Source organism: Pteropus alecto, unplaced genomic scaffold, assembly GCF_000325575.1.
Source record: "Pteropus alecto unplaced genomic scaffold, ASM32557v1 scaffold19, whole genome shotgun sequence".
Lineage (NCBI taxonomy): Eukaryota > Metazoa > Chordata > Mammalia > Chiroptera > Pteropodidae > Pteropus > Pteropus alecto.
In genome coordinates, this window is record NW_006442490.1 from 71,516 (window position 1) to 99,492 (window position 27,977).

At 41.4% G+C, this 27,977-nt stretch overlaps 2 protein-coding genes and 1 pseudogene across 3 annotated transcripts in view; 2 read left to right on the top strand and 1 right to left on the bottom strand.

Moving 5' to 3' along the window:
• The first annotated feature begins 6 nt into the window (after nt 1–6).
• Nucleotides 7–1,216, top strand: LOC102882834 (retrotransposon Gag-like protein 8). The gene is made up of 2 exons (XM_006921513.2): nt 7–831; nt 1,053–1,216. The coding sequence occupies exon 1, from the start codon at nt 11–13 to the stop codon at nt 350–352; it is 342 nt and encodes a 113-aa protein (XP_006921575.1). The 5' UTR covers nt 7–10; the 3' UTR covers nt 353–831; nt 1,053–1,216.
• A 15,610-nt stretch (nt 1,217–16,826) lies between these two features.
• MOSPD1 (motile sperm domain containing 1) overlaps nt 16,827–27,977 on the top strand; it is a 37,657-nt gene continuing 26,506 nt past the window's right edge. The window contains exon 1 of one of the 2 annotated variants that reach the window (XM_015596823.2): nt 16,827–16,976. The gene's annotated coding sequence lies outside the window, so the exon portion shown is untranslated. The remainder of the gene's footprint in view (nt 16,977–27,977) is intronic. The other variant, XM_006921514.3, reaches the window with a different exon arrangement.
• On the bottom strand, nt 25,529–25,647 carry LOC112470908 (annotated as a pseudogene).

Below are 27,977 nucleotides of genomic sequence, written 5' to 3' on the forward strand. Positions count from 1 at the left end.
TCGGCGCGCGATGGACGGCAGAGTGCAGCTGATCAAGGCCCTCCTGGCCCTGCCCCTGCGGCCCCAGACGCGTCGGTGGAGGAACCCGATTCCCTTCCCCGAGACGTTTGACGGCGATACCGACCGGCTCCCGGAGTTCATCGTGCAGACGGGCGCCTACATGTTGGTGGACGAGACCCTGTTCTCCAGCGATGCCCTGAAGGTGACGTTCCTCATCACCCGCCTCACGGGGCCGGCGCTGCAGTGGGTGATCCCCTACATCAGGAAGGCGAGCCCCCTGCTCAGTGATTACCGGGGCTTCCTGGCCGAGATGAAGCGGGTCTTTGGATGGGTGGAGGACGAGGACTTCTAGGCCGGGAGACCCTCGGGCCTGGGGGCGGGTGCTCGGGGGAGGGTCCGCGCGCCGGTCGCCACCGCCCAGATCGCCACAGGCGTCCTCGCGCCGCGCCTCCCCCTCCCTTACGTTCCAGTCGCCTTGATCTCCCCCGCGCTCCTGTCCCCTCCCGCGCGTGCTTGCCTTTGTTCCAGGAATAGCGCTCCAGGTTCCCGCTGTTGCCGCTGGGCCTCGCTCTGGAGCGCGCCGCCGCCGTCTCCGGCCAGCCCGGCCCCTCTCGTGCACACTTGGACTCTGTCCTGGACTTCAGCTGCGAGCTGGGCTCCCGTTACGCTCTGGACAGACCCCCACGACCCAGCCGTCGCCATCCTCTCCCTGCCAGGCTACCAGGCAGGCCCGCATCGATGTGCCCAGCGACCGGCGCTGCGGTTGCCATCACCATCCGCCGCATCCCACCGACAGACTGCAGCCTCCAGCGACCTGGTCTCAGCCGGGAGGTATCTGAGCTGGCCACAGCCCCTGGACAGTGATTCCAGCAGCTCACCACCACCCCCGCCCCCACTCCCACCCCCGAGGGGCCGGCCAGCCTCTCACCTTCAGCGGGACCCATTCCTCCCTACACCCAGAGACACCTTCTACTCCTGCCAGATGGCTGCCAGGTCCCGGGGGTGGCCGGCAGCCAAATCGTGTCACCCACCTTCTCCTGTGGATCCGTTAGTTTCGCCCAGCATCCAGTTCTCTTCTGAATTTGCCGCCGTCTCTCTGATGTGTGCCTTTTGTCCAACACCGTGACCCCTGCACTCTGCCCAGCTCTTCTACACTACCTGGACAAAAGTCTTTCCCTTCTTTTCAATAAATGTCAGATGCTGTTCAAAAAGGAAATGAGTCTCAGTGAATATGGCGCCTCTCCCTCCCTGGTCCAGTACGTGGGGTCGTTGTCTTGTTCAGAAGGTATGTCCCCTGCCGTTCCGTGGCTGATGTTGAGTCTTGCGTTACACAACAGCAAAGGTAGAGTCCTGCGGTGGTGCTGGGGATGGAGACCCCTCTGGTGATCATTCAGTCCCAGACGCTGACTTCCAAACCAGTCAGTTCCATGCCCCTTGGGAAATGGACCTTGATCCGATTTTGGCCAAGGCGATGTAAGGAGAAGTCAGCTAGGAGGCTTCTCAGAGGCGGTTTCCTCGTTTCCAGGAAGCTGCTGGAAAGCACAGCACCGAATTGTTATGTTACAGACCATGAATTCCACACATGTGTTGGCCGACACCTGTGAAAGTTTTATTTAACCCATTATCCTGTGGACCAGCAGAATGACAGAAGTGCTTCAGGACATGCGTTTACATTTATAGAGCCTTGGACCGCGTAAATAGTGGGGAAAGGAATGCCAGTCGCCTTTAGTTTAGGCATAAACCCGGTTGATGGCCTGCGGGACCGTAAAATTATAACTTTCTCTAACAGGCAGAAAAGGAAAACAAACGTTACTCGTTACTGTTTCTCTGCATGCTAACCTCTTAAATCTACAGTGCTGCCAAATCCTCTGCTATCTCACGTATGGCTGGAAATAGTTAAGTATCCCAACAGTCAGAAAAAAAAGGTGGGCTTGTGGGACAGCACTCGAGCAACTCTGTGTCATTACTAGTTTAGGTGACTTTTCCAGAACATACGAAAGAGCCATCAATCTCAGCAGCGATGTCGATTGTATTTCGTCTCTTTCTCTCCATGTGAACCGGTAAGTCTTTGTCTTCATGTCTAGTCGTCCGTAAGGCTGTACGTGGACCTAGATAGAGGTCCATTATCTGCATTATGTATGTGATAATGTTTTCATTCCCTCCAATAATGGAAATTTATTGATATTCAGATGGGCTTACAGGGTAGCACTCCGGTGTGATGGTAAAAGGTCATTGAACCAGCTCTGCCTTATTGTAATTATAGTTATTTCTCCAGAACATCTGTAAGAATTGGGAAAATGCTGAGCTTAGTTCATGCTTGGGTTGGCTTGTTGTGTGCTAGTAAACAAAGTGGACTTTGCTGTACAAAGAGGACTAATGTTTACTTGCCAAACAACCATTTAATTGCTCCATCTTCATAATTATTACTTCCTCTGAACATCTGAAACTCCTGAGATTCTGCACTTGGCTGTAATTTTCCTTCCGTTGGTGTCATGTCTCAGTACTCCACTGATGAAAGTTTTGACAATTTCACCACTATCACATCACAGTGGTTATAAGTAGTCGCTTTACACTAGTGATGTAGTCCTCATTTCTAACCAGCTGGAACGTGGCCACACTCTTAAAATCCCATTTCCTAATTTGTTTATTAGTACCACTTCTAGCACGAAATATTATACTTTAAATTTCTGCAGAAAGAGATCCCACAAACAGCTGTTGTAAGGGAGTGAGGGAAGTAGGATTGAGCAGAGGGAATATTTGAAGGGGCATGCAGTTGCAATAGAGGACTCACCTGATCCCACAGGGGTATATAAAGCTGGGATGGTCATTTAGAATTGAGAAGAGGAGACAAGGCGTACGTATCTCCACACTGACTAGTCGTTGTATATGCTCTTAACTGGAGGAGGTAGTGTACCCCTGAACATGGCAGGTACCTTCAATCCATAGTAGTTCCTGAGCAGTGATTCAGCTGTGACTTTCAGCAGCCTTCAACTCCTAGCAGCTGGGGGAATGAATAACTCAGTCATAAAGGTGAGATCCATTTCATTCAACAGTAGGAGAATGGCATCAACACGATGGAACATAATTCAGCATTCAGAAGGAATGAGATAGACTTATGCTAGCTGATTTGCAGAGATTATTGCAAGGTTTTGTTAAGTAAGAAACTATATGCAGGAAATCGAATAATGTGCCCGTTTTTAGACATTAACGCAAAAAGGCTTACATACGAATACACACGTACATACACACGCACAGATTCACACACATGATTAGCTAAGTATGAAGAACAATACAGAAATATGCATACTAGGTTGTTAGCATGGGTCTCAAAATGTGGCAAAGGCTTGATGCCAGAGATGGAGTAGGGCCTTTGGGGAGGGGAGCGCACAAAAATAGGAAAGATAAAAGGGTGCGCTTAAAAAATGGGGGAGGGAGAATGATGTATGTTTCAGAAAACTGGAAAATCTATAGACACTTGTGAGAAGGATATAGTATCAATCAGTGTGCCGATAAGAAACCAATGATACACACAAACGGGGTAAGGGAGGAGAATGAAATGAAGAGACTGTGTACAAAGGTGTGGGTGTGACTAAGAAATCGTGATAGATTGGTTAATCGTTTTGTAAATATTCATTCCCCACTCTGCCCAACCCTTTGGCATAGAGTGTACATAACTGTTCCTCTGAATCTAGGCTTGGTCACACACTTACTTTTCTTTTTAGGCAATAAATATTTTATTTATTTTAAATTAATATTTTCTATTTTTCAATTATAATAGGCATACAATATTATATTAGTTTCAGGTGTACAACACAGTGATTAGATATCTATATAACTCACAAAGCGATTGCCCCAATAAATCTAGTACCCATCTGACACAGGACATAGTTATTATGTTACTGACTATATTCCTTATGCTATAGTGTATATCTCCATGACTCTTATATAACTACCATTTTGTACTTCTTAATCCATGCCCCCTTTTACACTCACCCCATGAACCGCCCTCCCATCTGGTAACCCTCAAAATGTTCTATCTATGATTTGTTTCTGGTTTTAGTTTTGTTCTTTAGCTTCTACATGTACGTGAAATCATATGGCATTTGTATTTCTCTGACTTACTCCACTCGGCGCAATACCCTCTAGGTCCATCAAGGCAATATCTTTTTCTATCCCCTTCCTTTTAGTCTGTGTGTGTCTTTTAACCTGAAGTGAGTCTCTCGTAGGCAGCATATGTAAGGGTCTTGTTTACTTACTGAACCAGCCACCCTATCTCTTGACTGGAGCATTTAATCATTTACACTTAAAGTAATTGTTGCTAGATATGTAGTTATTACCAACTTATTCAAATTTATACTCTTTTTATCTTTTTTCTTTTCTTAAAGAAGTCTCTCTAACATTTTCTGTAATACTGGCTTGCTGATGATGAACTCCTTTAGCTCTTTCTTGTCTGGGAAGCTCTTTATCTGTCCTTGAATTCTAGATGATAGCTTTGCTGGATAGAGCAATCTTGGTTGTAGGTCCTTGCTTTTCATCGCTTTGAATATTTTGTGCCAACCCCTTCTGGCCTGCAAAATTTCTGTTGAGAAATCAGCTACCAGTCTCAAGAGAGCTCCCTTGTACATAATTAATTGCTTTTCTCTTACTGCTTTTAAGATTCTCTCTTTGAATTTAAACTTTGGCATTTTCATTATGGGGTGTCTTCCTGTGGTCCTCCAGTTTCCTGTTGTTTGGGACTCTGCGTTTCCTGGGCTTGTATGTCAGTCTCCTTCACCTGGTTAGGGAAGTTTTCAGTCACTATTTCTTGAAATAGGTTTGCAATTCCTTGCTCTCTCTTCCACTTCCGGTACCCCTAGGGTGCAAATACTGTTGCACTTGATGTTGTCCCAGAGGCCCCTTAAGCTAACCTCATATTTTTGGATTCTTTATTCTTGTTGCTGTTCTGATTGGGTGTTTCCTGCTACCTTATCTTCTAAATCACTGATTCGATCCTACACTTCATCTAATCTACTGTTAATTCTTCCTAAGGTAGTCTTCGTTTCAGTTATTGTATTCTTCATTTCTGACTGGTTCTTTTTTATCTTTTCTATCTTATTGTTAAAGTTCTCACTGAGTTCATCTACTCTTTTCCTAAGTTCATCGAGCATCCTTATAACAAATGTTTTGAATTCCATATCTGGTAGGTTGTTTGTCTCCATTTTGTTGAGTTCTTTTCCCGGAGCTTTGTTGTGCTCTTTCATGTGGGACATGTTTCTTTGTCTCCCCATTTGCCTGCCTCCCTGTGTTTGTTTCTGTGTATTAGATAGGGGTCCTAAGTCTCCTGGTCTTAGTAGAGTGGCTTTATGTAGTAGGTGTCCCATGGCGCCAAGTGGCACAGTGTTCCCTGGTCACCTGAACGAGGTGCTCAGGGTATGTCCCCTGTGTTGGTTGCGTGTGCCCTCTTGATGTAGTTGAGTCTTGATTTGTGGTCGCACTTCAATAGGAGGATTTACCCTCGGGGCGATTGGTTGTGAGGGTTGGCGCATGAGGGGCTGACCTTATGGAGTAGGATTCACTTTAGCAGGGTGTTGGTGCCTGCTCAGTCTGCCCTTTGGGTGTGTCCTCCTCAGATGCAGCCCTGGGTGGTGCTCTGGCTATATCATTGGTCGAAGCGGGCCATGGGTGTTCCGGGCTAAGGGCCTCCTGGGAGGGGCCCAGCTGCAGGCCAAGTTGAGCTGGAGTAAGCCTGTGCACTTCTGAGGCCACCTGGTAAGAGTCAACAAGCAATCTGCTCTTGGCTGCCACCCATGCTGGGCTTATAGGTGCCTCAAGAGGCCAAGCCAGAAACCAAGGTCAGCTGCCTCTAGTACCAGCCTTGGTTCTGCTCAGCAAGAGGTTCAGGGCACAACGAATTCAGATGCTGCTTCTTTGTGTTTTGCGAGCCTTCGAGAGATTTTAGGGAAGTCTGCAGCATAAGCCAAGACAGGCCATTCGTATGGAATAATCCACTGGAGTAAGCTTGGATGGATCCGCAAGCTGGGAGAGGCAGTCCCTCAGGGAATCACCTGGGTGGAGAGACCTGTGTTATCCAGGTTGATGGAGACTCAGATATGGCAGCTGACTGAATCTGCTCACTGAATCTGCTCGCTGGGAGTGGGGAGGGCTCAACCAAGGAGCAATGGGTACTGCTAGCACGTCTGTCTGGGATAAAGCCACCCACCCCTCCAGCCCTCGTCCTAGAGCCTGACAAGTCAGTGTCTCCCCATATGTCCCTGGCGCTTCGAGCAACTGCCCCCAGTGCTGGAGCTCAAAGTGAGTGAGTCTGTCACCGAGTAAGTCCGGTAGTGGGCCCTTTGAGAGGAACGTCTGCACCTCCCGCAGGCCTCACTCAGCCACGGTCTCTGCTGGTTTTTCACAGCCAGAAGTTGTGGGACTTCTCTTCCCAGCACTGGAACCCCAGGTTGGGGTGCCTGGTGTGGGGCCGGGACCCCTGACTCCTCCAGGAGTGGAGGGGGCTCTGCAGGTGGTTGTGGGACTGGGCCCCTCCTACCAGCCTCGAGGAGACGTCTTTTGTATGTCACCAGTTGTATGACTTCTGTTCAGCCAGACCTCAGGCGACCTCCAGTGATGGTCGTTCTGTCGTTTCATTATAACATGGGTGTGGTAACGAGAGGAGGCATGCGCAGCATCTACCTTCTACGCCATATTGGCTCGTCCCTCCCATGCACTTACTTTTGTCAATTGAATCTGAGCAGAGATGATGTGAATAGAGGGTTTCAGTATGCTTGCCTGGTTTTGCCAGTCTTCTTGCCCTCCTGTGATTGCCATGAGAAGAGGATGCGCCAGACAGCTGCTGATCCTTCAAATTGGGGTACTCAGTGATTCACTTGGAGTAGATTTGAACACAGTCTGCGTCCTAGAGTCGAGTCCACCCTAAGTGCATCCTGAAGTGAAAAATAGCCCCAGGCAGCTCAGAGCACATAAGCGTGGAGAACAAGTGATGGTTATAGGTTTTGGGGAGATTTCTTAGAAAGCATTATTGCAACAATAGCTAATACTGACATCGACAAGGAATTGTGAATACCCTTGGGGAGTAATACTGGGGAGCTCTTACCTTCCACCGAAGCTGGAGGGGTAAGGGCAGAGTAATTACATACATAACAAATATATGTGTACATATATATCGCTATGCAAAAAACACAATAGCTATAGAAGAGAATCCTGGACAGGATTTGTGGTCTTTGGTAGGGGAACTCAGCCACAGTCACCTCTCAGTCTAGTAGCTGTGATTGGCCAAACTCAGCCAGAAGCCAGAGGGAAAGGGAGGCATTTATGCAATCCATAACGGTCAGCCTCCTGGACACAGAACAGGGTGGAGGAGAGTGGAGAGTACTTATAGACGGTAAATGGAAGATATCCGAAAGATATATGAACAATCAACTCCAAGTGAGGAACATCTGAAGAGATGCCGACTCACATTCGTAGTTAAATTTTAAATAGAACAGAAATGGAATCCCATTTAAAAACTATTAGATTGGCAAGAGTAAAAATAATGACAATATCAAGTGTCGAAGGGATATGGGGAAATGAGAATTTTCATATACTGCTTATGACATTATACAGCAAAATTGGAATTGTACGAATAATGAATGTGAATGCCTCATAACATTACGACGTACATACCCTACAAACAAGCAATTCCGATAAGGATGTTGACTGCAACATTTTAAAAAAATGTGTGCATGATCGGAACCTCTTCTAAGCTGTATAACACCTTTGTCTAAATTTTTTTTAATATGCCCCCTTGTGCCGAAAGCAGCCACGTGTGTGCACAGCATGGAAAGCAGATAGTATTTTTATGTTAAAAAAAAAAAGGAGCTCTTGATAAGTGTGGATGTAGTCCCATTGTTTCCCTTGGTGGGCTGGGTCAGGAGGATTGTAGCCTCAGTACTTGCTTGGTAAGAGGCACTTCAGAAGTGAATAACCGAAAGGAACATAAGCAGCAGCCCTGTTTGTAGTAACTGAAAATTGGAAATAAAATACGTATTATCAGTAGGAAAATACATATACATGAGTACATACATTTCCCTTTGTCCTCTTTTAAATGTAGGTAAAATTTTAAATTTCAGAAAAGTTGCAGGAATAGTTAAAGCGACTTCCATGTTCCTTTACAACATTTTCTATTTCTATGTATTTATCAACCTATAAAATATGCATATGCATATTTCCTGAATTGTACACATAATTATACACACATATATAAACATATGTACATATACATATGTATCACTATGCATATATAATTTTTCTGAATCATTTGACAATAAGTTCATTAAAACGATAAAGTATGTCTACAAGAAAACTACAATTAAGATAATATTTAGTGGTTAAATATCAAATGCTTTCCTCTGAGGTCACAAACTAGGCAGAATTGAAGAATCTAGACTATCACCATTTTTATTCACGTCTTAGAGGTCTTACTTAGGCAGGACAACTAGCCAATAAAATGAAAGAAGATATTACGATTGGAAACGAAGAGCCATTATTTGAAGATATGATTGTGTACATGCAAAATCCAAACACATCTACAAACAATTAGATATAAGAAAGGAATTTTGTAAGTTCGCTGAATAGAAGATCAATATATAAAATTAAGAAACTCAATAACAACCGTTGGTGAGGGTGCGGAGAAGTTAGGGCCCTCATACATTGCTTTTAAAATGGTGCAACTACTGTGGAAAACGGTCCGGCAGTTCCTCCGATGTTTCTTTACAGAATAGAGTTATCATATCACTCACCCAGCAATTCCACTCCTGGGTATATCCCCAAGGTAACCGAAGACATACCTCCTCACAAAAGCCTGTACATGAATTTTATAACAACATTATTCATAATAGCCAAAAAGTGGAAACGACTCAAAATTCCAGCAACTGATGAGTGAGTAGACAAAAGTGGTATATCCATACAATGGAATATTATTCAACCATAAAAAGGAATGCAGTACCGACACATGCTACAACATGGATGAACCTAGAAACATAACGATGAGTGAAAGAAGCCAGTCACAGAAGACCACATATTATATAAATCTATTTATATGAAATGTTCAGAATGGGCAAACGTATAGATACAGAAAGTCAATTAGTAGTTGGTGGAGCTGGGGGAGGGAAGAATGGGGAAGCACCGGGTTTCTTTTTGGGGTGACGAAAATGTCCTAAGATTAGGTAGTGGTAATGGTTGTACGATTCTGTGAATAAACTAAAAACTACTGACTTGTACACTTTAAAAGAGTGAATATTGTGGCATGTGAACTAAATCTCAATAAAGCCATTATAAAAAATTAATCGTATCCCTATTTACTCACATCAAAGTAGTGAGAATAGAATTTACCCAAAAGTATACCATGTATGATAGTGTTATAAACGGTCAAATATCAAGGAATAAATCTATAAAATATTTGCAATACTTCAACACTAGAAACTAAAAAATATTACTGAGCTAAATTAAATAACAAGATAAATGGAAGCATACGAGATGTTAATGAATTGAAAAACTCAAAAGTTGTTGCAACATATATTCTCCCCAAATTTATTTTTAGGTTCAATGTAATTCCAATAAAAATCAAGCAGTTTTTAGAAGAAAATACAGCAGGGTATCTTCATAATATTGGGTTAGGCGAAGATTTCTTAAACAGGATAAAAAACACTAACAAGAGAAACTGACCAGTGACTCTAAAATTTACATGGAAGCCAAAGGACCTACAATAACTAAATCAATACTGAAGACATATAAAGCTGGATGACTTATACCACCAGATAGCAAAACTTATTGTAAAAAACAAAACAAACAAAACAGTGTCTACAGCCACGTCACCCTGAACATGCCCGATCTCGTCTGATTTGGAAGCTATGCAGGGTCAGGCCTGGTTAGTACTTGGATGAGAGACTACCTAGGAATACCAGGTGCTGTAGGCATTAAAAACAAAACAGAAATTAAAGCATGTGGTATTAGTGCAAGGACAGACAGACAAATGGAATAAAAGAAACAATCCAGAATGAAAGTCGTAGTTATGTGTCGCCCGATTTATGGCAAAGGCACTACCCCAATTCAGTGGGAGAGAGAATGGTCTTGTCAATAAATTTCATTGGGTCAATCAGATATCCATATTGAAACAATAAACATTGTCCTCTACCTCTCGGCATACACAAAAATTAATTCAGTATGTATTATAGGCTTAAATTTGAAGGCTAAGACAATTAAGGTTTCAGAGGAAAATATGGGATAATATCCTCATGATATTAGGTTTGGCAAAGATTTCTTAAACAGGACACAAAAAGCATTAAATATAAGTATGCCTTCTCTACAGATAATATTTATTAAGACACTCAGTCGTAGAATTTCCCCACTTCCTGACAGCATCCAATGCAGGGCAAAGCCTCACTTCCTTAAGCTGTCCCCTAAATCACCTAACGCAAGTCCAAATAGTTTAATGACTCTTTTCTAACTCTCTCTTACTGACATGCCCTACGGTTTTCCATGGTGTGTTCTCCCTTGCTGCATTGAGTAAGAAACCCAATTTTTTCAATTACAGATGTATCCTTGGTAGTCTCTGGCTAAAGGACATGGACTTCAAGAATGTATAAATGAACAAGCCCGATCCCATCTGATCTCGGAAGCTAAGCGGGGTCAGGCCTGGTTAGTACTTGGATGGGAGACCACCTAGGAAGACCAGGTGCTGTAGGCATAAAAAATAAAAAAATAAAAAATAAGGGACTGTAAGCTGACAAGGTCCTTGCAATCTGTGAGGTCAATCAAGGGTTGCCTCGCCTAAAAAAAGAAAAGGTATAGAGAACTGCTGCCAATCAATAAGAAGACAGATAAACCAATTTTGAAAATAGGTGTACACATGAGGCTGCTTGCACCAGAAGGGTGCATCTTTTATTAGACAAAGGCACAGCTTAGCAGAGGTCCTTATCACACACACATTTAAAAAAATTGCTGCACTCAACATCCTTATTGGAATGGCTTGTTTGTAGAGTATATATATGTGAAACTTCATCGAGTCTGTATTTTGACTGATCTTTATCCTTTCCATACCTGGTCCCTTCAGATGTGTTATTTTTCATTTTAGACTCATTACTGCTCAGAACTACTTGAAACACTACCTAAGTACTCCCATGATGGAAGACACAGCAATGTCTCAAAACCCGTAGAAACAGACATGGCATCAGACACCTGCAAAAGCTTCTGGAGGAAGCTTCAGTACACTCAAGATCTCTGGTAATCATTTTCTCAGGCTTCTCCTTGGGCACCCTCCAGGATTCGGTGGACATCAGGGACACTCACAAAGGGTGCATTTAGAATCCCCTTCCAGACTCCATCTCTGCCCTAGGGCTGCCTCTGTGTACAGGTGTACACTTAGGCCACGGGGGTTAAGCGAAGAGTGAGGCGTTTCATGATTATATTCTACCAGGTTACTCCTGAGACACAGGCCCCGGGACACTAAACCACCTGAAGACCACTTTGCTGCCATATTACATTTTTGTGCATTTTGGTGTCACAAAATTTGTGTAACTTCAGTCTTAATTATAGGTTTCAAGTCATTATTGGCCCCAACCACCAAAAAAAAAAAAGGTTGAATTTCTCTTTGTCCTTTTTATGTTCATCTTCCTTTATGTCAGTTTTATAGTTCTCCCTCCCTCTGAGTTATGACTTCTTGGTTGAGTACTGAGTAGATTGCTACAATGAGGTGAGGAAAACAAACCAAGAATGGCAATAGCAAAGGAGTGAGCTTGCAAAGTAATAAGAACTTCCTTTCTCTCTTAAATATGCCATTCCTTTGTGCCTATACAGAATCTCGCTGAGATGTTCATGATTAATTTCAGCAAAGTAGTACCTTCTGCAAGACATTTTTAGCGTGAAAGATGACTGGGGATAATGCAACTAGTGTAGTCCAAGGAGCGATCCTGAACAGAGCCATTCTGGCAGGAGGAACGCTACAGGGACACTTTCGCTGAGGGCAGTAGGGGGTTACCTACCGACATTGTTCAAAGGATACCCAGTAGGTCCCTGCCCATTCCACCTACCTCTAGCTCCAGGTGGACACGGATTGTAGGGAATAAGCCGGACTTTCTGCATTAAGTAAACTCCTTCTGAACACTTCTAAAACCACGTTGGCAAAATCAATATTTTTTAAAAATATTTCTTACACTTAATTTTTAAAAAAATTTATTAGTTTCAAGTATACAGTACATTGGTTTGACACTTATATAGTTTATGAAACGATCCCCCTGATTGCTCTTTTTCTTCTCTGGCTCTTCACCTAGCCATTACATTAATGCTAACTGCATTCCCTATGCCATGCTCCCCAAACACGTGACCGTCTATCAACTACTAATTTGTACTTCTTTAACCTTCCCCCTCTTTCTCCAAGCTCCCAGCACCCCTTCCCTCTACCAGACTGACCTCTATATTTGTGAGTCTGTTTTTGATTAGTTTGTTATTTTTGTTCCTTAGAGTCTGCATATAAGTGAAATCATATGGTCTTTGTCTTTCTGACTTATTTCACTCAGCATAATAACCTCTAGGTCCATCCATGTCTTTGTGAATGGTAGGATTTCATTTTTAATGGCTGAATAATACTCCATTGTATATATGAACCATAACTTCTTAATCCAATCGTCTGTTGATGGGCATATGGTTGCTTCCATATCTTGGCTATTGTAAATTCTGCCGCCATGAACATAGGGGTGCATTGAACCTTACGGATTATTGTTTTGATTTTCTTTGGATAATTACCCAGAAGTGCAATTGCTGGGTCAAAAGGTATGTCCATTTTTAATTTTTTGAGAAACCTCCAGACGGTTTTCCACAGCAGAATCTATGTTTAAACCAAATGGTGAATATACTTAACACAATCATCCTTTCTACCCATCCAGGGAGGCAGAATGCCAGCATCTTCAATTGGACCTTCATAATTAGTCGCTTTTAATTATTTTAAGTACCCTGTGAACCATTCAACTTGATTTTATTAACCCAAATGTTCTGCCTGATTTAAGAAAGACTTTGACCAATTACATGCCAAACTGAAAGTTAATGAGGTTTAAATTTTCAAAGTCCACTTTGTTTACTACTGCATATCAAGCCAACCCACGTATGAACTAAGCTCAGCATTTGCCCACCTCTTACAGACGTTCTGGAGAAATAATCGTAATTACAATGAGGCAGAGCTGGTTCATTGACCTTTGACATCACAACGGAGTGCTACCCTGTAAGCCCATCTGAGGACCATCTGAATATCAATATATTTCCATTACTTTGGGGAATAAAAACATTATCAGATACATAATGCAGATAATGGACCTCTAGGTCCACATACAGCCTTAGGGACGACTAGACATGCGGGACAAAGGCTTACCCGTTCAAATGGAGAGAGATGAAATACAATCAATATCGCTGTTGAGATTGATTCCTCTTTCATATGTTTGGAAAAGTCACCTAAACTAGTAATGGCACAGAGTTGCTCGAGTGCTGTCCTATAAGCCTACTTTTTTTCTTACTGTTGGGATATTTAACTATTCCCAGCCATACGTGAGATAGCAGAGGATTTGGCAGCACTGTAGATTTAAGAGGTTAGCATGCAGAGAAACAGTAACGAGTAACGTTTGTTTTCCTTTTCTGCCTGTTAGAGAAAGTTTTAATTTTATGGTTCCACAGTTCATCAACTGGGTTTGTGCCTAAACTAACGGTGATTTGTGTGGCATTCCTTTCATTTACACGGTCTAAGGCTCTATAAATGTAAATGAATTTCCTGAAGCACCTCTGTCATTCTGCTGGTTCCCAGGATAATGGGTTAAATAACATTTTCACAGGTGTTGACCAACAAATATGTGGAATTGAACCTAAGGAGGGGGTTGTGGGAACCTTTCATTTGTGACCAGTATTTCAATAGTACAGCACGGGTAACAATCTAGTCCTGCAATTGGCATGTGAAGTGGAGGGTAGTCTTGTGGGACGGAACACTTTACCTGTGAGATATGATGTTATCTTTGGGTAGATATCGTCAAAATTGAGTTGAATCATAGGACACCCAACTGGTGTGAGAGAATTGGTTGGTGGCGTGGACAAACCCACACTTTAGATTTGTTGGAGCAGAAGTTTACCTGGAAATTTTTATTCAGTATGTCTGGGGTAGGTTCTCAGAATGTGTTTTTAACAAGGGCTCCTGATGATTCTTCTGGCAAGTTTAGAAAACTGCAATTTAAAGCATTATGTCCAGGAATTTGCAATAAAGGCTTTGGTTCCTAATGTGGAATCTCAAACACACACACACACCTAATATAGTAGAATATAAAGATTTTTTTAAAGTGTAAAATATAACAGAGCTTATATTTGAAGAGCATCTTATAGTTACATTATCACATATGCTATAAATATTATCACATTAGAATATTTATCAGCCTGAAAGATTGGGTAGGGCAAGAATTCTTGTTTCCATTTTAGGGATGAGGAAACCCTGCCAGAGTGTAGCTTGTAACATAATTGGAGAGAAAATAAATATGCATTAAATGATGCAAGAACAACACAAAGCAAGATGTCTACTTTTGTAATAAAATGCCTTATAAAAAAGAATAGAAGTTCTAAAGGGTATGGTACCTAAGGGTAGTCTGAAGCAAATAGGAGTCCAAAACCTCCCAAAGGTAGGAGATATGTCTGCATTGGAAACTCAGTTATTTTATATGGCACCACAAAATTTTTCTACTCTGGATTCTCATGGGAACTGTACCAGTTAAATTTTCCACAACCATATACTATACCACAAACCAGTCTGACCTGCAAGGGAAGTACCAGCTTTGGTCCTTTTGCAATGCTGTGCTGCCTAACCAGTTTATGTTTGCAAAATGACACATGACTGGGTCAAGATGGAGATGACCTAGTGAAGGAATAGTGTTTGTTGTATGAGGTGTTGCCCAGGATCCTTTCTGGGCCTACTTAGGGTTTTGGATGCTGTGGAGTTGAAGGATTTCATTTCATCCAATTTTACTGATATCTTTTCTGGATCAGGCATTGGTGCTGGCAGCTGTAGGTCAGCTTTGAGGAATTCATAGTCTAGGTAGGAGAGAAAGGAAGACATATACAGTACTAGTGATTACCTAAGTCAGGAAGAATTGCAAAACAAAATAAGCAATGTTCTGTGGTGATGGAGCAGGAATTAATAGTTGTCATGGAAGTCCTATTTGTTTTTGCTTTTGTTTCCCTTGCTCAAGGGGGCATATCCAAAAAGATTATTTAGACTGATGTCAAATAGCTTCTTACCTATATTTTATTCTAACGGTTTTATGATTTCAGGCCTTACATTTAAGTCTTTAATCCATTTTGAGTTTATTTTTTGTATATGGCATAAGAAGGGTGGTACAGTTTCAATTTTTTTGCATGTATCTGTCCAGTTTTCCCAACACCACGACCAATTGAATGGGATAATATATCGTAAATCTGATAAGGGGTTGATATCCACAATATATAAGGAACTCCTATAACTCAAAAAAAAAAAAAATCCAGTCCAAAAATGGACAGAGGGCATGAAGAGACATTTCTCCAAAGAAGACATATGGACGGCTGTAGGGTTAACTCAGAACATAGCCCCTCTACATACTCAGGAGACTGATAGCTGCCCGGCCAGCAGCCAAGGAAGGCAGTGCCCAAAGAGCTATCAGCAGTGCCCACTCCCAAGAACGTTTTCTGCTGCTCCCATGGACTTTACCTGCTCCTGTAACCAAGCAGCTCATCTTGCTCTCAACTGCCTGAGAAGGCGGCTGCTACCTCAATAAGATAACCCCTCCCTCTGTTTGTGTGCATAAAAAAAAATAACTACTTGCTCTCGATCAGCTGCAGCCTCTTCCTGCAGCCTCTTCCTGCAACTCTGACCAGCCGCTGCTGAAGCGGCCTTGAAAAATAGATTGGTATTCTAAAGACAGAGAAGAGCATTATAGATTGAGGTAATCTGAGCAAAGGCATCAGAAGCCTGAGCCCAAGGGATATTTTCTGGCAGCCCATTGCTCAGGTGGGCAACTAGGGAGAATTCTTTGGGCCTTATACTTGTGGAGAGGAGACCTGTGGCAGCTGCATATTACTCTTCTTTTCTGAACATCATTAAAATTTAATTTTGAAAATTCTATGTTTAATGATACTCCCAGGGGCCTATGATCGTTACTGACTGTGCAGCCTCCTTTTAAGGGTGGGGGGGGATTTGGGGCAGCCAGTGCAGGTTGAGTTGTCTTGAAGCCCCGTTGTCTTCCATGGATGGCCAGTATATTGGGCTAGAGTATTGGGTGCATTAGAAAAGGATCACAGAGGGCCTTATATTCCATGGTAAGGAGTTGTAGGTACTGCTGAGACATTGAAAGGTTTCAATCAGAAGAGTAACACAGTCACCTATACACCTTAGATAAATCCCTCTGGTTGCTGCCTGGGAGATGGTATAGACAAAGGCAAGAGTGGAGGGACTATCCAAGCAAAAGGTAATGGGGCCTAAACAGAGCCTGTAGCACTGAGGAGTGGAGTACTCAGAGGTAGTATCAAATAGCCTTGGGTACTCACTGGATGTGAGTGTGTAGGGGAGTAAGAAAGGGGAGGAGTCAAGGGTGATTGTCTAACAAGTGCAGAGGGAGATGGCACCTTTGTAAGAGTCTCCAGTCTCCTCAAGAGCCGGCGGGCTGGGAGGGAAGGGGAGGATAGGGGAGGGGAGGAGCAGATCAGAGACAGAGAACGAGGAAACCAGAGAGGCAAGGTGGTGGTAAGGGAACCCCGCCCCCAGCCCCGCCCCGGGCTCCACCTCTCATCCCTTTTCCCACCCACCCTCCAACCGCAGCTCATCCTCGAGGGCGGAGAGAGGTGGCATTTGAGTCCTCCGGTATCCCAGCAGGCAGTGCAGCCTAGAGACGCTGACAAAGAACCGGGGGAGCAGTCGCAGCTGCTTTGCGAGGAGCTGGTGTGTCGAGGTGAGAGTCCCCAACCGTCCCGTCACCCACTTCCTCCGACTTCGGGAAAACATGGAAGTTACGTTGCCGAGAGACCCCGCAGAAAGAGCGAGCAGTCCCCAAACCCCGAGCTTGGTTCGGTGACTGACAGCAGGGCTCCGCGGCGCCGGGATTCGGGTGGGAGGTGGGGAGAAGGAATCAGATGGGGTCCTTTCTGCCCCATCCCTGACTGTCAGTTGCCCTGCTACCTGCATATCCCAGCCCCAGGTCTGGCTGGCCCGTGTGTGTGTGTGCGTGTGTGTGTGTGTCTTGTGCCCGGGCGGAGGCTAAAGGCTCGGAATCCTCCCAGTGCCTGCCTGGCAGAGTTCGGTTGCCCCGGGGATGCGACTCCGGGGACAACTCTTAGGCGGATGTTTTGAGGAGGGCTGGGGGAGGGAGCTCGACTCCCTATTTGGGGTGACACCGTCCTCGCCCTTCCTCCTTCCTCCAGCCCAGCCGGTCCCCTCAGCGAGCAACTGGAAGGAAATTGGCGGGGATGGAGGCAGGCGTCCGGGGTGGCTGGAGGGAGATGAAAGGGGTGGAGAGTCAGGGAGGGAGAGCGAGCGCATTCTTGGAATGCAAAATGTGAGGGGGCGGTGTAGGGGTATGTGGCCTGTCTGCTTCCCCTTTCCTGGACCTCCGCATGGATCTTGATGGTTGCACCAGCTGCTCGGCTGTAAACAGGCTCACATGACCGGTTTCACACGGAGCCGGCCGGTGTGGGGACGTGGGCTGGAAAGACTGGGACCGGCCCAATCAGGTGCAGTTGAAGTCCTAGGACGGACTGTTTGAGACTCCCTCTTGCACTCTGGCCTTTAATCTGTTCTGTGTTTTCCCCTCAGTGTAAAGTTAACATCTGTCCTCTCTGGACTGTAGTAGCATTTCTGCCAGAGTAGACTCAAAGAGACCTCTCACGTCGGGGAGCGAGAGGGCAAATATTAAATGAAAACACTCCCGGATTTTTGACCTTTGAGGGAAATAAGAGGTCGACGCAAACTTGAAAAATTGGATCCTTTAGTCTTTCCTAAAAAACAGTCCTGTTTTTTTAAGAATGCATTGCGTTCTTAATTTGAATTCCAGACTGAAAGGGAGAAGTCTACCTTTTCAGGCAAAGAATACATGGAGTTTAACATATTCTTGATGATGAAAATCTTCTTGACGGCTCCTCTAAGTGCTGGGAAATCTTTGCCTATGAGATGCTATATACAGGATATTTAATAGAGAGTGGACACCACCTTTTAGATTGCAGTATATTTGGTATAAAGTAGTGGGAAGTTTGGAAAACAGGAAACGGGCGAAATGTGCCTTTCAAGTTGTTCACTTCCACATAGTTAAACAGGATGCAAGTTTAAACTAGTTTGCGAAGCATTTCTAGAACTCTCAAAATAAGAGATTTACTCAAATACCAGGATATTTGAAAATATGAAATTTTTCAAATCTGTGACAGGTGATTATGATAGATTCCCTTTACATGTAATATACAATCAAATATAATGGATGTTATTTAGTATAAAGTTACCCCTTTATAGGCAAAATAGAAAATAGAACAAATAGCTTATAAAATAATGCATGTGTCTCCCCTTAAATTGTTCACGCACATTTTCTTCCCAAATATTATTTTTTTTTCATGGGGCTTTTACATTTAACTCCAATTTCTGAAAACAAAACAATTAAGAAACTACAAGAAAACCTTCCTCATCCTCTAATAATCTAATAAAGTAAGTAATTTGCTATTCTTTTTCTGCTTTTAAAAAAGTTTAAAATGGAAAATAGAGGAATTAAAAATCTTGTCTAAAACTTAAACGAGCAGATTATCCGTGTTGCTCTTAATCTTATTTTGCCACCTTCTAGTATTCTGGAGAATTTTGCCCTACAGTAAACAGATTAAGTGATTTACTCTTTGAGGCCCTCCATTTCCTCATCTATAATATGAAAGTTTTGTTTTAATCTCCAGGGTCTTTTATAGCTCTCAAATTCCCTAAAATAGTGGTTTTTGATTAGAAACTATTCTTGGCCGAAATAAGTTGGTCAAATAAGCCAAGATATTGGTATCAACTAAAAAAATGTTCAGTAACAAGAAGTATCTAGAGTCCTAACAAATAGAAATTTCACTCTGCAAAATTCTCATTGGTAAATTAGCTGTATAGGTTGACCTGTAAACCTCTCCCTCTCCCTCCCTCTCTCTCTCCCCCTTCTCCCTCTCTCCCTCTCCCTGCCCCCACACCATTCTCTCCATCGAGAAACTGAAGATTGCCTCAGCTAAATCCTGCCTCCACAATTAGGAACAACAGTTCCACTTGAGCTTCACGCATAGTATAAAGTCCAGTTCTTTCACTTATTACAGCTTTTTCCTGAGCTAAGTGGGCTATGTGACCAGGGTCAAGTTAGAATAAAAAGGTGGCTCTAGCAGGGTCTCACCTTGGCAGTACCTTGGTTAGATCACCAGAACCAGTGTCTTTTTTTAGCTTTTCAGGGTTTGAATTTAATTTTGCCAGCTCATCCAGGAATTATACATTGATCTCGGGAATTTATTCACACTCCAAACTCACAAAATATGTCTGTGTTAATATGTGAATGCCAGTTTACTCACTTACAGTGGGAAGTAGAAATGCCAGGCATATCAGAAGACTCATGTATAAGCCAGGACATCCTTTGCTCTTGATACTATGGGAACATATAGAAATTGCTCTTGACCTTCCATTATTATAGGGTCTATAAATGTGGACCATTTCTTTCTTAGAACATCTAGCAGTTGCTACATTCAACAAAAGTATGGTGTGCTTTTATATAAAAACTATTTCAGTCACACCTTTGTATTGACATAGTTTATTCACCTGATTGAACCTGGGCCACCTGCAAAATATCTCAAAAATATGTTTCCTCTCCATTCATACTGCCTTAGTCTAGGCCCTCATCATCTCTCTATGCCATAGTCATTCAACAGTTTTTTTTTTCACTATAACTACTCTGGAGCCAGGTCCTCTGCTTGACTGGTCAATGTCAGCTGGTTTCCTACTTCAGATCTTAGCTGGTCAGTTTCCTGCTTAAAATCCTTCAGAGGTTTCCCATTTCCTGGAGCCATGGTTCTCAAAGTGTAATATGTATCAGAATCATCTAGAGGGTCCCAACCCCAGAATTTCTGATTCAGTAGGTCTAGGGTGGGACCCAAGAATTTCCATTTCTAATAAGTTCCCGGGTGAAGCTGGTCCTGCTGGTCCAGTACCACATATGGAGAAACATTGGCATCCAGAATCGAGTCTAAAACCCCAAACTTGGCTTATAAGATTTATCACCATCTGCCTCCAGCTTACCTTTCCAACCTTGTCTCTTGCCACTCCCTCATACATGCTGTTTTTTTAAAACCATATGAAATGCCAAAGCTCATTTTAAGAGTCCCTTTCATGCCTCTACATATATATTCTTCCTGGAATTCACCCCACCCCTCCACTCCTACTGAAAACTACTATTTAAGGCAGACCTCACTTTCTTTATACTCCCAGAGCATTTTGTATCTACTAGCAATTTAACACTTGCCACATCATATCATAACTACTATGAGTATCTTCTTCCTGCTAGGTGGAGACAATGTTTTCATCTTTTCTCCATATTCCTTAGCACAGTACCTGGTATATAATAAGTGCTTAGTAAATGTTTGTTGAATTTGTGATCCTAAAACTTCTGAGAATGCAATATGTAGCAATATATATATTTCATATAATGAATTAATATGGATTCTGCTTTAAGAATTGCACATCTTGAAATAACTGAAGACATATTGGGATATTATAATAAAACAACACTTTGAAATAACTAGCTTAAAAGAAATGCAAATTAAAACCACAATGAAATATCACCTCACACCTGTCAGAATGGCTATCATCAATGAATCAAAGAAAAAGTGTTGGCGAAAAGGGAACCCTCATACACTGTTGGTGGGATTGCAAATTTGTACAACCACTGTGGAAAACAGTCTGGAGGTTTCTCAAAAAATTAAAAGTAGATCTAACTTTTGATCCAGCAATTGCACTTCTGGGTAATTATCCAAAGAAAACCAAAACAATAATTCGTAAAGATCTATGCACCCCTATGTTCATGGCAGCACAATTTACAATAGCCAAGATATGGAAGCGACCTAAATGCCCATCAACAGACGATTGGATAAAGAAGTTATGGTTCATATATACAATGGACTATTACTCAGCCATTAAAAAAAATGAAATCCTGCCATTTGCAACAACATGGATGGCCCTAGAGGTTATTATGCTGAGTGAAATAAGTTAGAGAAAGATAAATGCCATATGATTTAACTTATATGCAGAATCTAAGGAACAAAAAGAACAAACTAATCAAAAACAGACACAAATATAGAGGACAATCTGGTGACGGTTGGGGCGGGGGTGGGAGGCTGGGAGAATGGGGTGAAGGGTTAAAGAAATACAAATTAGTAGTTGATAGATGGTCACAGGAATGGTGAGCACAACATAGAGAATGCAGTTAGCATTAATGTAAAGGCTAGGTGAAGAGCCAGAGGAGAGAAAGAGCAATTAGGGGGGTCATTTTGTAAACTATATAACTGTCTAACTAATGTACTGTATACTTGAAACTAATAATAAAATAAAAAAAATTAAAAATGTTTTTAAAAAGACATTGCTGGAGCGCATACTTATTTTTTTTAAACGCTTAAAGCATATACTACCCACCTTTTACATCTTGAATATGTAATAGTCTGTCACTACATATCATTTATAGCAGTCAGTCCCATTAGTAAGATATCAAATTATACAAAAAAAAACTAGAAAATGTATAAAAACAAAACTGCCTAATATTGAGCATTGAGCTGTTTAAAAATATGGAGTGAACATTATAACATCGCTTGTGAAAGAGTTGACTTTAGGAACATATCAGCCATTAAAAATCCTAATAGACAATACTGGAAATTCAAAGAGGGAGAGAGCTGAGTTTATACAATGGGAAGGAAAGAGAGGTTTTAATACCAGTGAGAGTAAAACCAAATAACTTAGGCTCTTTAACTATTTCACATTTACTTGGCTATTGGCAAGGACTCCACCAAGTATGGAGGAAGAAGATAGCCCCTGTGCCCAGATAACAGGGAACTGGCCTGGAGGTGGAGCTAGGAACCCAAACGGAGTAAACACTGTAGAGCCCCAGACAGGTAGTAAATGGCTGGTGCTCTGAAGCCAAGCAGATAGGTCACTGGTTTCTGGGGAAGTTTGTACTTTGAATCATTAACCGTTTCAAACTTTGAACCACTTCAGTACAAGAATACCCAAGTTTCACTTACTTCATTTGATTTTTCTTGCAGTCTCCTCTTCTCATAAAAAGGTGTGTGTGCAAATGACAATGTGCTTTTAAAGTGTTCTTTAACAGTCTCCAAGTTTAGAATCCGCGGTGGTAGAAGACATTGAAACTCCCCTGTTTACCTCAGAGTCTCATCTTTTCCTTTCTCTGGTCAATCCAAAGTGAGGGAAGCAGAAAATAATCACAAATAATCACACTTTGGGGTACTAGTCTCCCTGGACTGATGGTAGAAGGTGTGTGTGAGGATTTTAGTGTGTTTAGGCTTTTTTTTTTTTTTTTTGGTGGAAGAGTAGTTTGCAAACTGGTCACAAGGTGGTGTACGCACATAAGGTTTTCTTTCAAATTTCAGGATTGCATTTCTGTTCCTTTAGTATGGAGGAAAAGGACAAGGAAGACAAGGTAGTTTCCTGTAGCACCAGCTCCTGGCCGTACTGTCTCCCTGCTAAGGTCAGGGGTATGGGGGTATGTTGAGGACTCAGATTTCTAAACACTGATGGCCCACTTGGGCACTGAGGAGCCAGAGGAGATGGGAAGAAGATAGGGAAGAAGGGAGGCAGGAGAGGCAGCTGGGAATGCTATTGTATGTTCTCCTCTTACCCTAACCCCTGGCAAGTAGCCACCGTAGATTTATTGTTCCTCTAATTTGGTCCCTTTGCTTCTACGGGGAAGGGCAGTGTTTCTTGATGAAGGAGACAATTATTAGTAAACACTTGTAGGTTAAGTGATAAGCTCAGTATCTGCTAAGTACCTAAAACTGAGCTTGGGTCTATGAAGGATGCAAAAAGGGAAAAAAGAACCCACAGGAAAACTATGGCATTATGCTCAAAATCTGGGGAGTCAAAATTAATACACACAAATGTCAAAGTAGTCAATCCATACAGTAAGTACATTAAAAAATAACAATTAGTGAGATCCATGTAGATCAGGGTAGTAGAGGAAAGCTTCAAGGTGGAGGAGGGGCTGAGCTAGGCTTTGAAGAATGAGGAAAATTTTGGGGTCCAGAGAGGAAGAATAAGATAAACCTTGGTTATTAATACCCTAATGAATAGTTACTGACAGCCATAGTTATTCTTTCATAATCAGGAAAATAAACTATATACAACTTAGTAAGTGGACTTGTATTTCAATTTTTTCTTTATAAAACTGAAAAAGAAACTCATGTATCAAGACTTGAATTTTGGATCATCCTTTGAGAACTTCCAGGAAAAGCAGGGAAATTTTTGAGAGATGAGGGCATGTGTGACAGCATCAGGGAGGCAGGACTTTTTATTTTTTATTTTTTATTGGGCTGACATTGATTAACAAAATCCAATAAGTTTCAAGTGTACAATGCGACAGTGACTCATTTATACATTGCATTGTGTGTTCACTGCCCATAGTTAGACTTCTTTCTGTCACCATATATTTGACTCACTTTATCCCGTCTACCTCCCGCCTTGCCCCTCCCCTCTGATAACCACTAGTCTATTGTCCATGTCCATGAGTCTCTGTTTGTCCTGTTCATTTGTTGCTTTTAGGTTTATATCTCACATATAAGTGATATCATCTGGTTTTCAACTTTTTCTGTCTGACTTATTTTGCTTAGTATGATTATCTCAAGGTCCATCTATGATGTTGCAAGTGGCAGTATTTCATCTCTTCTTATGGCTGAGTAATATTCCATTGTATATATGTACCACAGCTTCTTTATCTAATCATCTATCGTAGGGCACTTCAGTTGCTTCCATGTCCCGGACACTGTGAATAATGCTGCTATGATCACTGGGGTGCATGTATCTTTTCAGATAAATGTTTTCAAGTTTTTTTGGGTAAATACCCAGTAGAGGGATTGCTGGATCATAATGGTAGATCAATTCTTACTTTTTTGAGGAAACTCCATACTGTTTTCCATAGTGGCTATACAAATTCGCAGTCCCACCAGCAGTGTATGAGGGTTCCTTTTACTCCACATGCTCTCCAAACTTGTTATTATATGTCCTGTTGATAATAGCCATACTAACAGGTGTGAGATGGTATGTCACTGTGATTATGATTTGCATTTTCCTAATAGCTAGTGAAGTTGAGCATCCTTTCACATGTTGGCCATTTGTTTGTCTTCTTGGGAGAAGTGTCTGTTCAGGTCCTCTGCCCATTATTTAAATAGATTGTTTGTTTTTCTATTGATATTGAGTTGTATGAGTTCTTTGTATATTTGGGGTATTAGGCCCTTATCCGAGGCTGCTTGCAAATGTATTTTACCATTCGTGTGGTTGTCTCTTTGCCTTGTTGATGGTTTCTTTTGTTCTACAGAAGCTTTTTAGTTTGATGTAGTCCCATTCATGCTTTTACTTCCTTTAGGGTCAAATTTATAAAATCCTCTTTAAGTCCTAGGTCCATAAATTTAGTATCTATGTTTTCTTCTGAGCAATTTAGTTTCAGGTCTTATATTCAGGTCCTTAATCCACTTTGAGTTAATTTTGGGGTGTGGTGATAGACAACAGTCTAGTTTCATTCTTTTGCAGGTGGCTTTCCAGTTTTCCCTGCAGCATTTATTGAAGAAGCTTTCCTTTCTCCATTGTATGTTTTTGGCTCCTTTGTCGAAAATTATTTGCCCATATAAATGGGGGTTTAATTCTGGGCTCTCAGTTCTGTTCCACTGGTCTGTGTGTCTATTTTTCTGCCAATACCATGCCATTTCGATTATTGTCACTTTGTAGAATAATTTGAAGTCAGGCAGAGTGATGCCTTCAGCCTTGTCCTTTTTTCTCGGGATAGCTTTGATTCAGGGGTCTTTTGTGCTTCCATACAAATCTGATGATTTTTTATTCTATTTCTTTAAAAAATGCTGATGGGATTTTGATGGGGGTTGCATTGAATCTGTATAATGCTTTAGGTATTAAGGTCATTTTAACTATGTTGATTCTTCCAGTCCAAGGACACGGAATATCTTTCTATTTCTTTGTGTCTTTTTCAATTTTTTTTTAATAGAGTCTTATAGTTTTCATTATATAGGTCCTTCAAATATTTCATTAGGTTTAATCCTAGGTATATTATTCTTCTTATTGCAATTACAAAAGCAATTGTTTTTTTTTATTATTATTATTTCTTTTTCTGACAATCCATTTTTAGAGTAGAGGAATGCTATGGATTTTTTTTTTTTTATAGGCAAGGCAACCCTTGGTTGACCTCAGATTGTGAGGACCTTGTCAGCTTACAATCCCTTATTTTTTTTTTTATGCCTACAGTACCTGGTCTTCCTAGGTGGTCTCCCGTCCAAGTACTAACCAGGCCCAATCCTGCTTAGCTTCCAAGATCAGACAGGATTGGGCTTGTTCAGGGTAGCATGGCCGTAGATGCTATGGATTTTTGGAACGTTGATTTTGTATCCCGAAAACCCTGTATTTATTATTTCTAGAGTCCTTGTGAAGTCTAGGGTTTTCTATATAGAGAATCACGTCATCTGCAAATTGTGACAGTTTGACTTCTTCATTTCCTATTTGAATGCCTTTTATTTCTTTCTCTTACCTGATTGTACTAGCTAGGACCTCCAATTGAATAACAGTGGTGATAGCAGACAGCATTGTCTTGTTCCTGATCTTGGAAGGTTTTTAGTTTTTCACCATTAAGAATAATGTTGGCTGAAGGTTTGTCATATATGGCCTTTATTATGTTAAGGTACTTTCCTTCTATACTGATTCATTCAGTGTTTTGATCATAAATGGACACTGTATCTTGTCAAAGCCTTTTTCTGCATCTATTGATATGATCATATGATTCTTATTCTTTATTTTGTTTATGTGGGTGTATCACATTAATCGATTTGTGTATATTAAATCTTGTCTTTGCCCCTGGGATGAAGGCAACTTGATCATGGTATACAGTCTTTTTAATGTGTTGCTGTATTCGGTTCGCTAGTATCTTATTTAGGATTTTTGCATCTGTGTTCATGAGAGATATTGGTCTGTAGTTTTCTTTTTTGTGTTATCTTTACCAGGTTTTAGTATCAGGGTAATATTGGTCTCAGAAAATGAGTTAGGCAAAATTGCCACTGCTTCGATTTTTGAGAAGAATTTGAGAAGAATAGGTATTAAATCTCCTTTGAATATTTGGTAGAATTCACTGGTGAAACCATCTGGTGTTGGACTTTTACTTTTTTGATAGGTTATTGATGATTGTTTCAATTTCCATACTGCTGATAGGTCTGTTTAGATTTTCCAGTTCTTTTTGAATCAGTCTAGGAAGGTTGTATCTTTCTAAGAACTTGCCCATTTCTTCTAGGTTATACAATTTGGGGTTATATACTTTGTCATAATATTCTTGTATGATCCTTTGTATTTCTACAGTGTCTGTCATAATTTCTCCTCTTTCATCCCTGATTTTGTTCATTTGTGCCCTTTCTCTTTTTTCTATAGTGAGTCTAGCCAGGTGTTTGTCAGTTTTATTAATCTCAAAGAACCAGCACTTCGTTGTATTTATTTTTTATTGTCTTTTTGTTCTCAATTTCATTTAAATCTGCCCTAATTTTGACTTTTTCCTTCCTTCTGCTGATTTTAGGCTTCGTTTGCTCTTCTTTTCTAGTTTTTTTTTTTTTTTAAGATGAGGTGTTAGGTTGTTTATTTGAGCTCATTCTTGTTTTTTGAGATAGGCCTGTAATGATATGAACTTTCCACTTATTACCGCTTTTGCCGTGCCATGTCTCTGAAGTTTTGATGTGTTGTACTATCATTATCATTCATTTCTATGTATCTCTTGATCTCTTTTTTCATTTCTTCTCTGACCCAATTATTCTTCAGTAGCATATTATTTAATCTCCATACATTTGTGGTTCTTCCTGCTTTCTTTTTCCAGTTGATCTCTAGTTTCAAAGCATTATGATCAGAGAATATATTTGTTATGATTTCAATCCTCTTATATTTGTTGAGACTGTCTCTGTGTCCCAGTATGTGGTCGATTCTCGAGAATGTTCCATGTGCACTAGAAAAGAATATATAAGCAGCTGTATTGGGATGGAAGGCTCTGTAAATGTCAATTATGTCCAGTTGGTCTAATGTGTCATTTAAGGATGTTATTACTTTATTGATTTTCTTGTTGATTTTCTGTTTGGATGCTCTGTCCATATCCAACAGTGGGATATTTATTTAGATCCTACAATAGTGTTTTGGTCTGTTTCTTTCTTTAGTTCTGTTAGTAATTACTTTATATATTTCGGGGCTCCCTGATTGGGAGCATAGATGTTATGTTATGTGATGCATTCTTGATGCATGATTCCCTTTATCATTATGAAGTGTCCCTCAGTATCTTTCTTTACCATTTTTATTTTGAAGTCTATTTTATCTGATATTAGTACTGCTACTCTGCTTTTCTCCGAATGCCATTTGCTTGAATATCATTTTCCACCCTTTCACTTTGAGTCTATATTTGTCTTTGGAGCTGAGATGTGTCTCCTGGAGGCAGCATATAGTTGGGGTTTTTTTGTTGTTGTTGTTTGTTTGTTTGTTTGTTTGTTTTTGATCCATTCTGCAACTCTGTGTCTTTTTATTGGTGAGTTCAGTCCATTTACATTTAGGGTGATAATTGAAATATGAGGTCTTCATATAGCCATTTTATCTTTTGCTTTCTGGTAGCTCAGTGTTTCCATTGCTTCCTTGTCCTTGTGTTTCTGTTTTCTTTATTTTGGTTGGGTTT

Bases quoted from the DNA above. Each gene is read 5' to 3' on its own strand.
- LOC102882834 (XM_006921513.2), top strand. From the start codon at position 11: ATGGACGGCAGAGTGCAGCTGATCAAGGCCCTCCTGGCCCTGCCCCTG.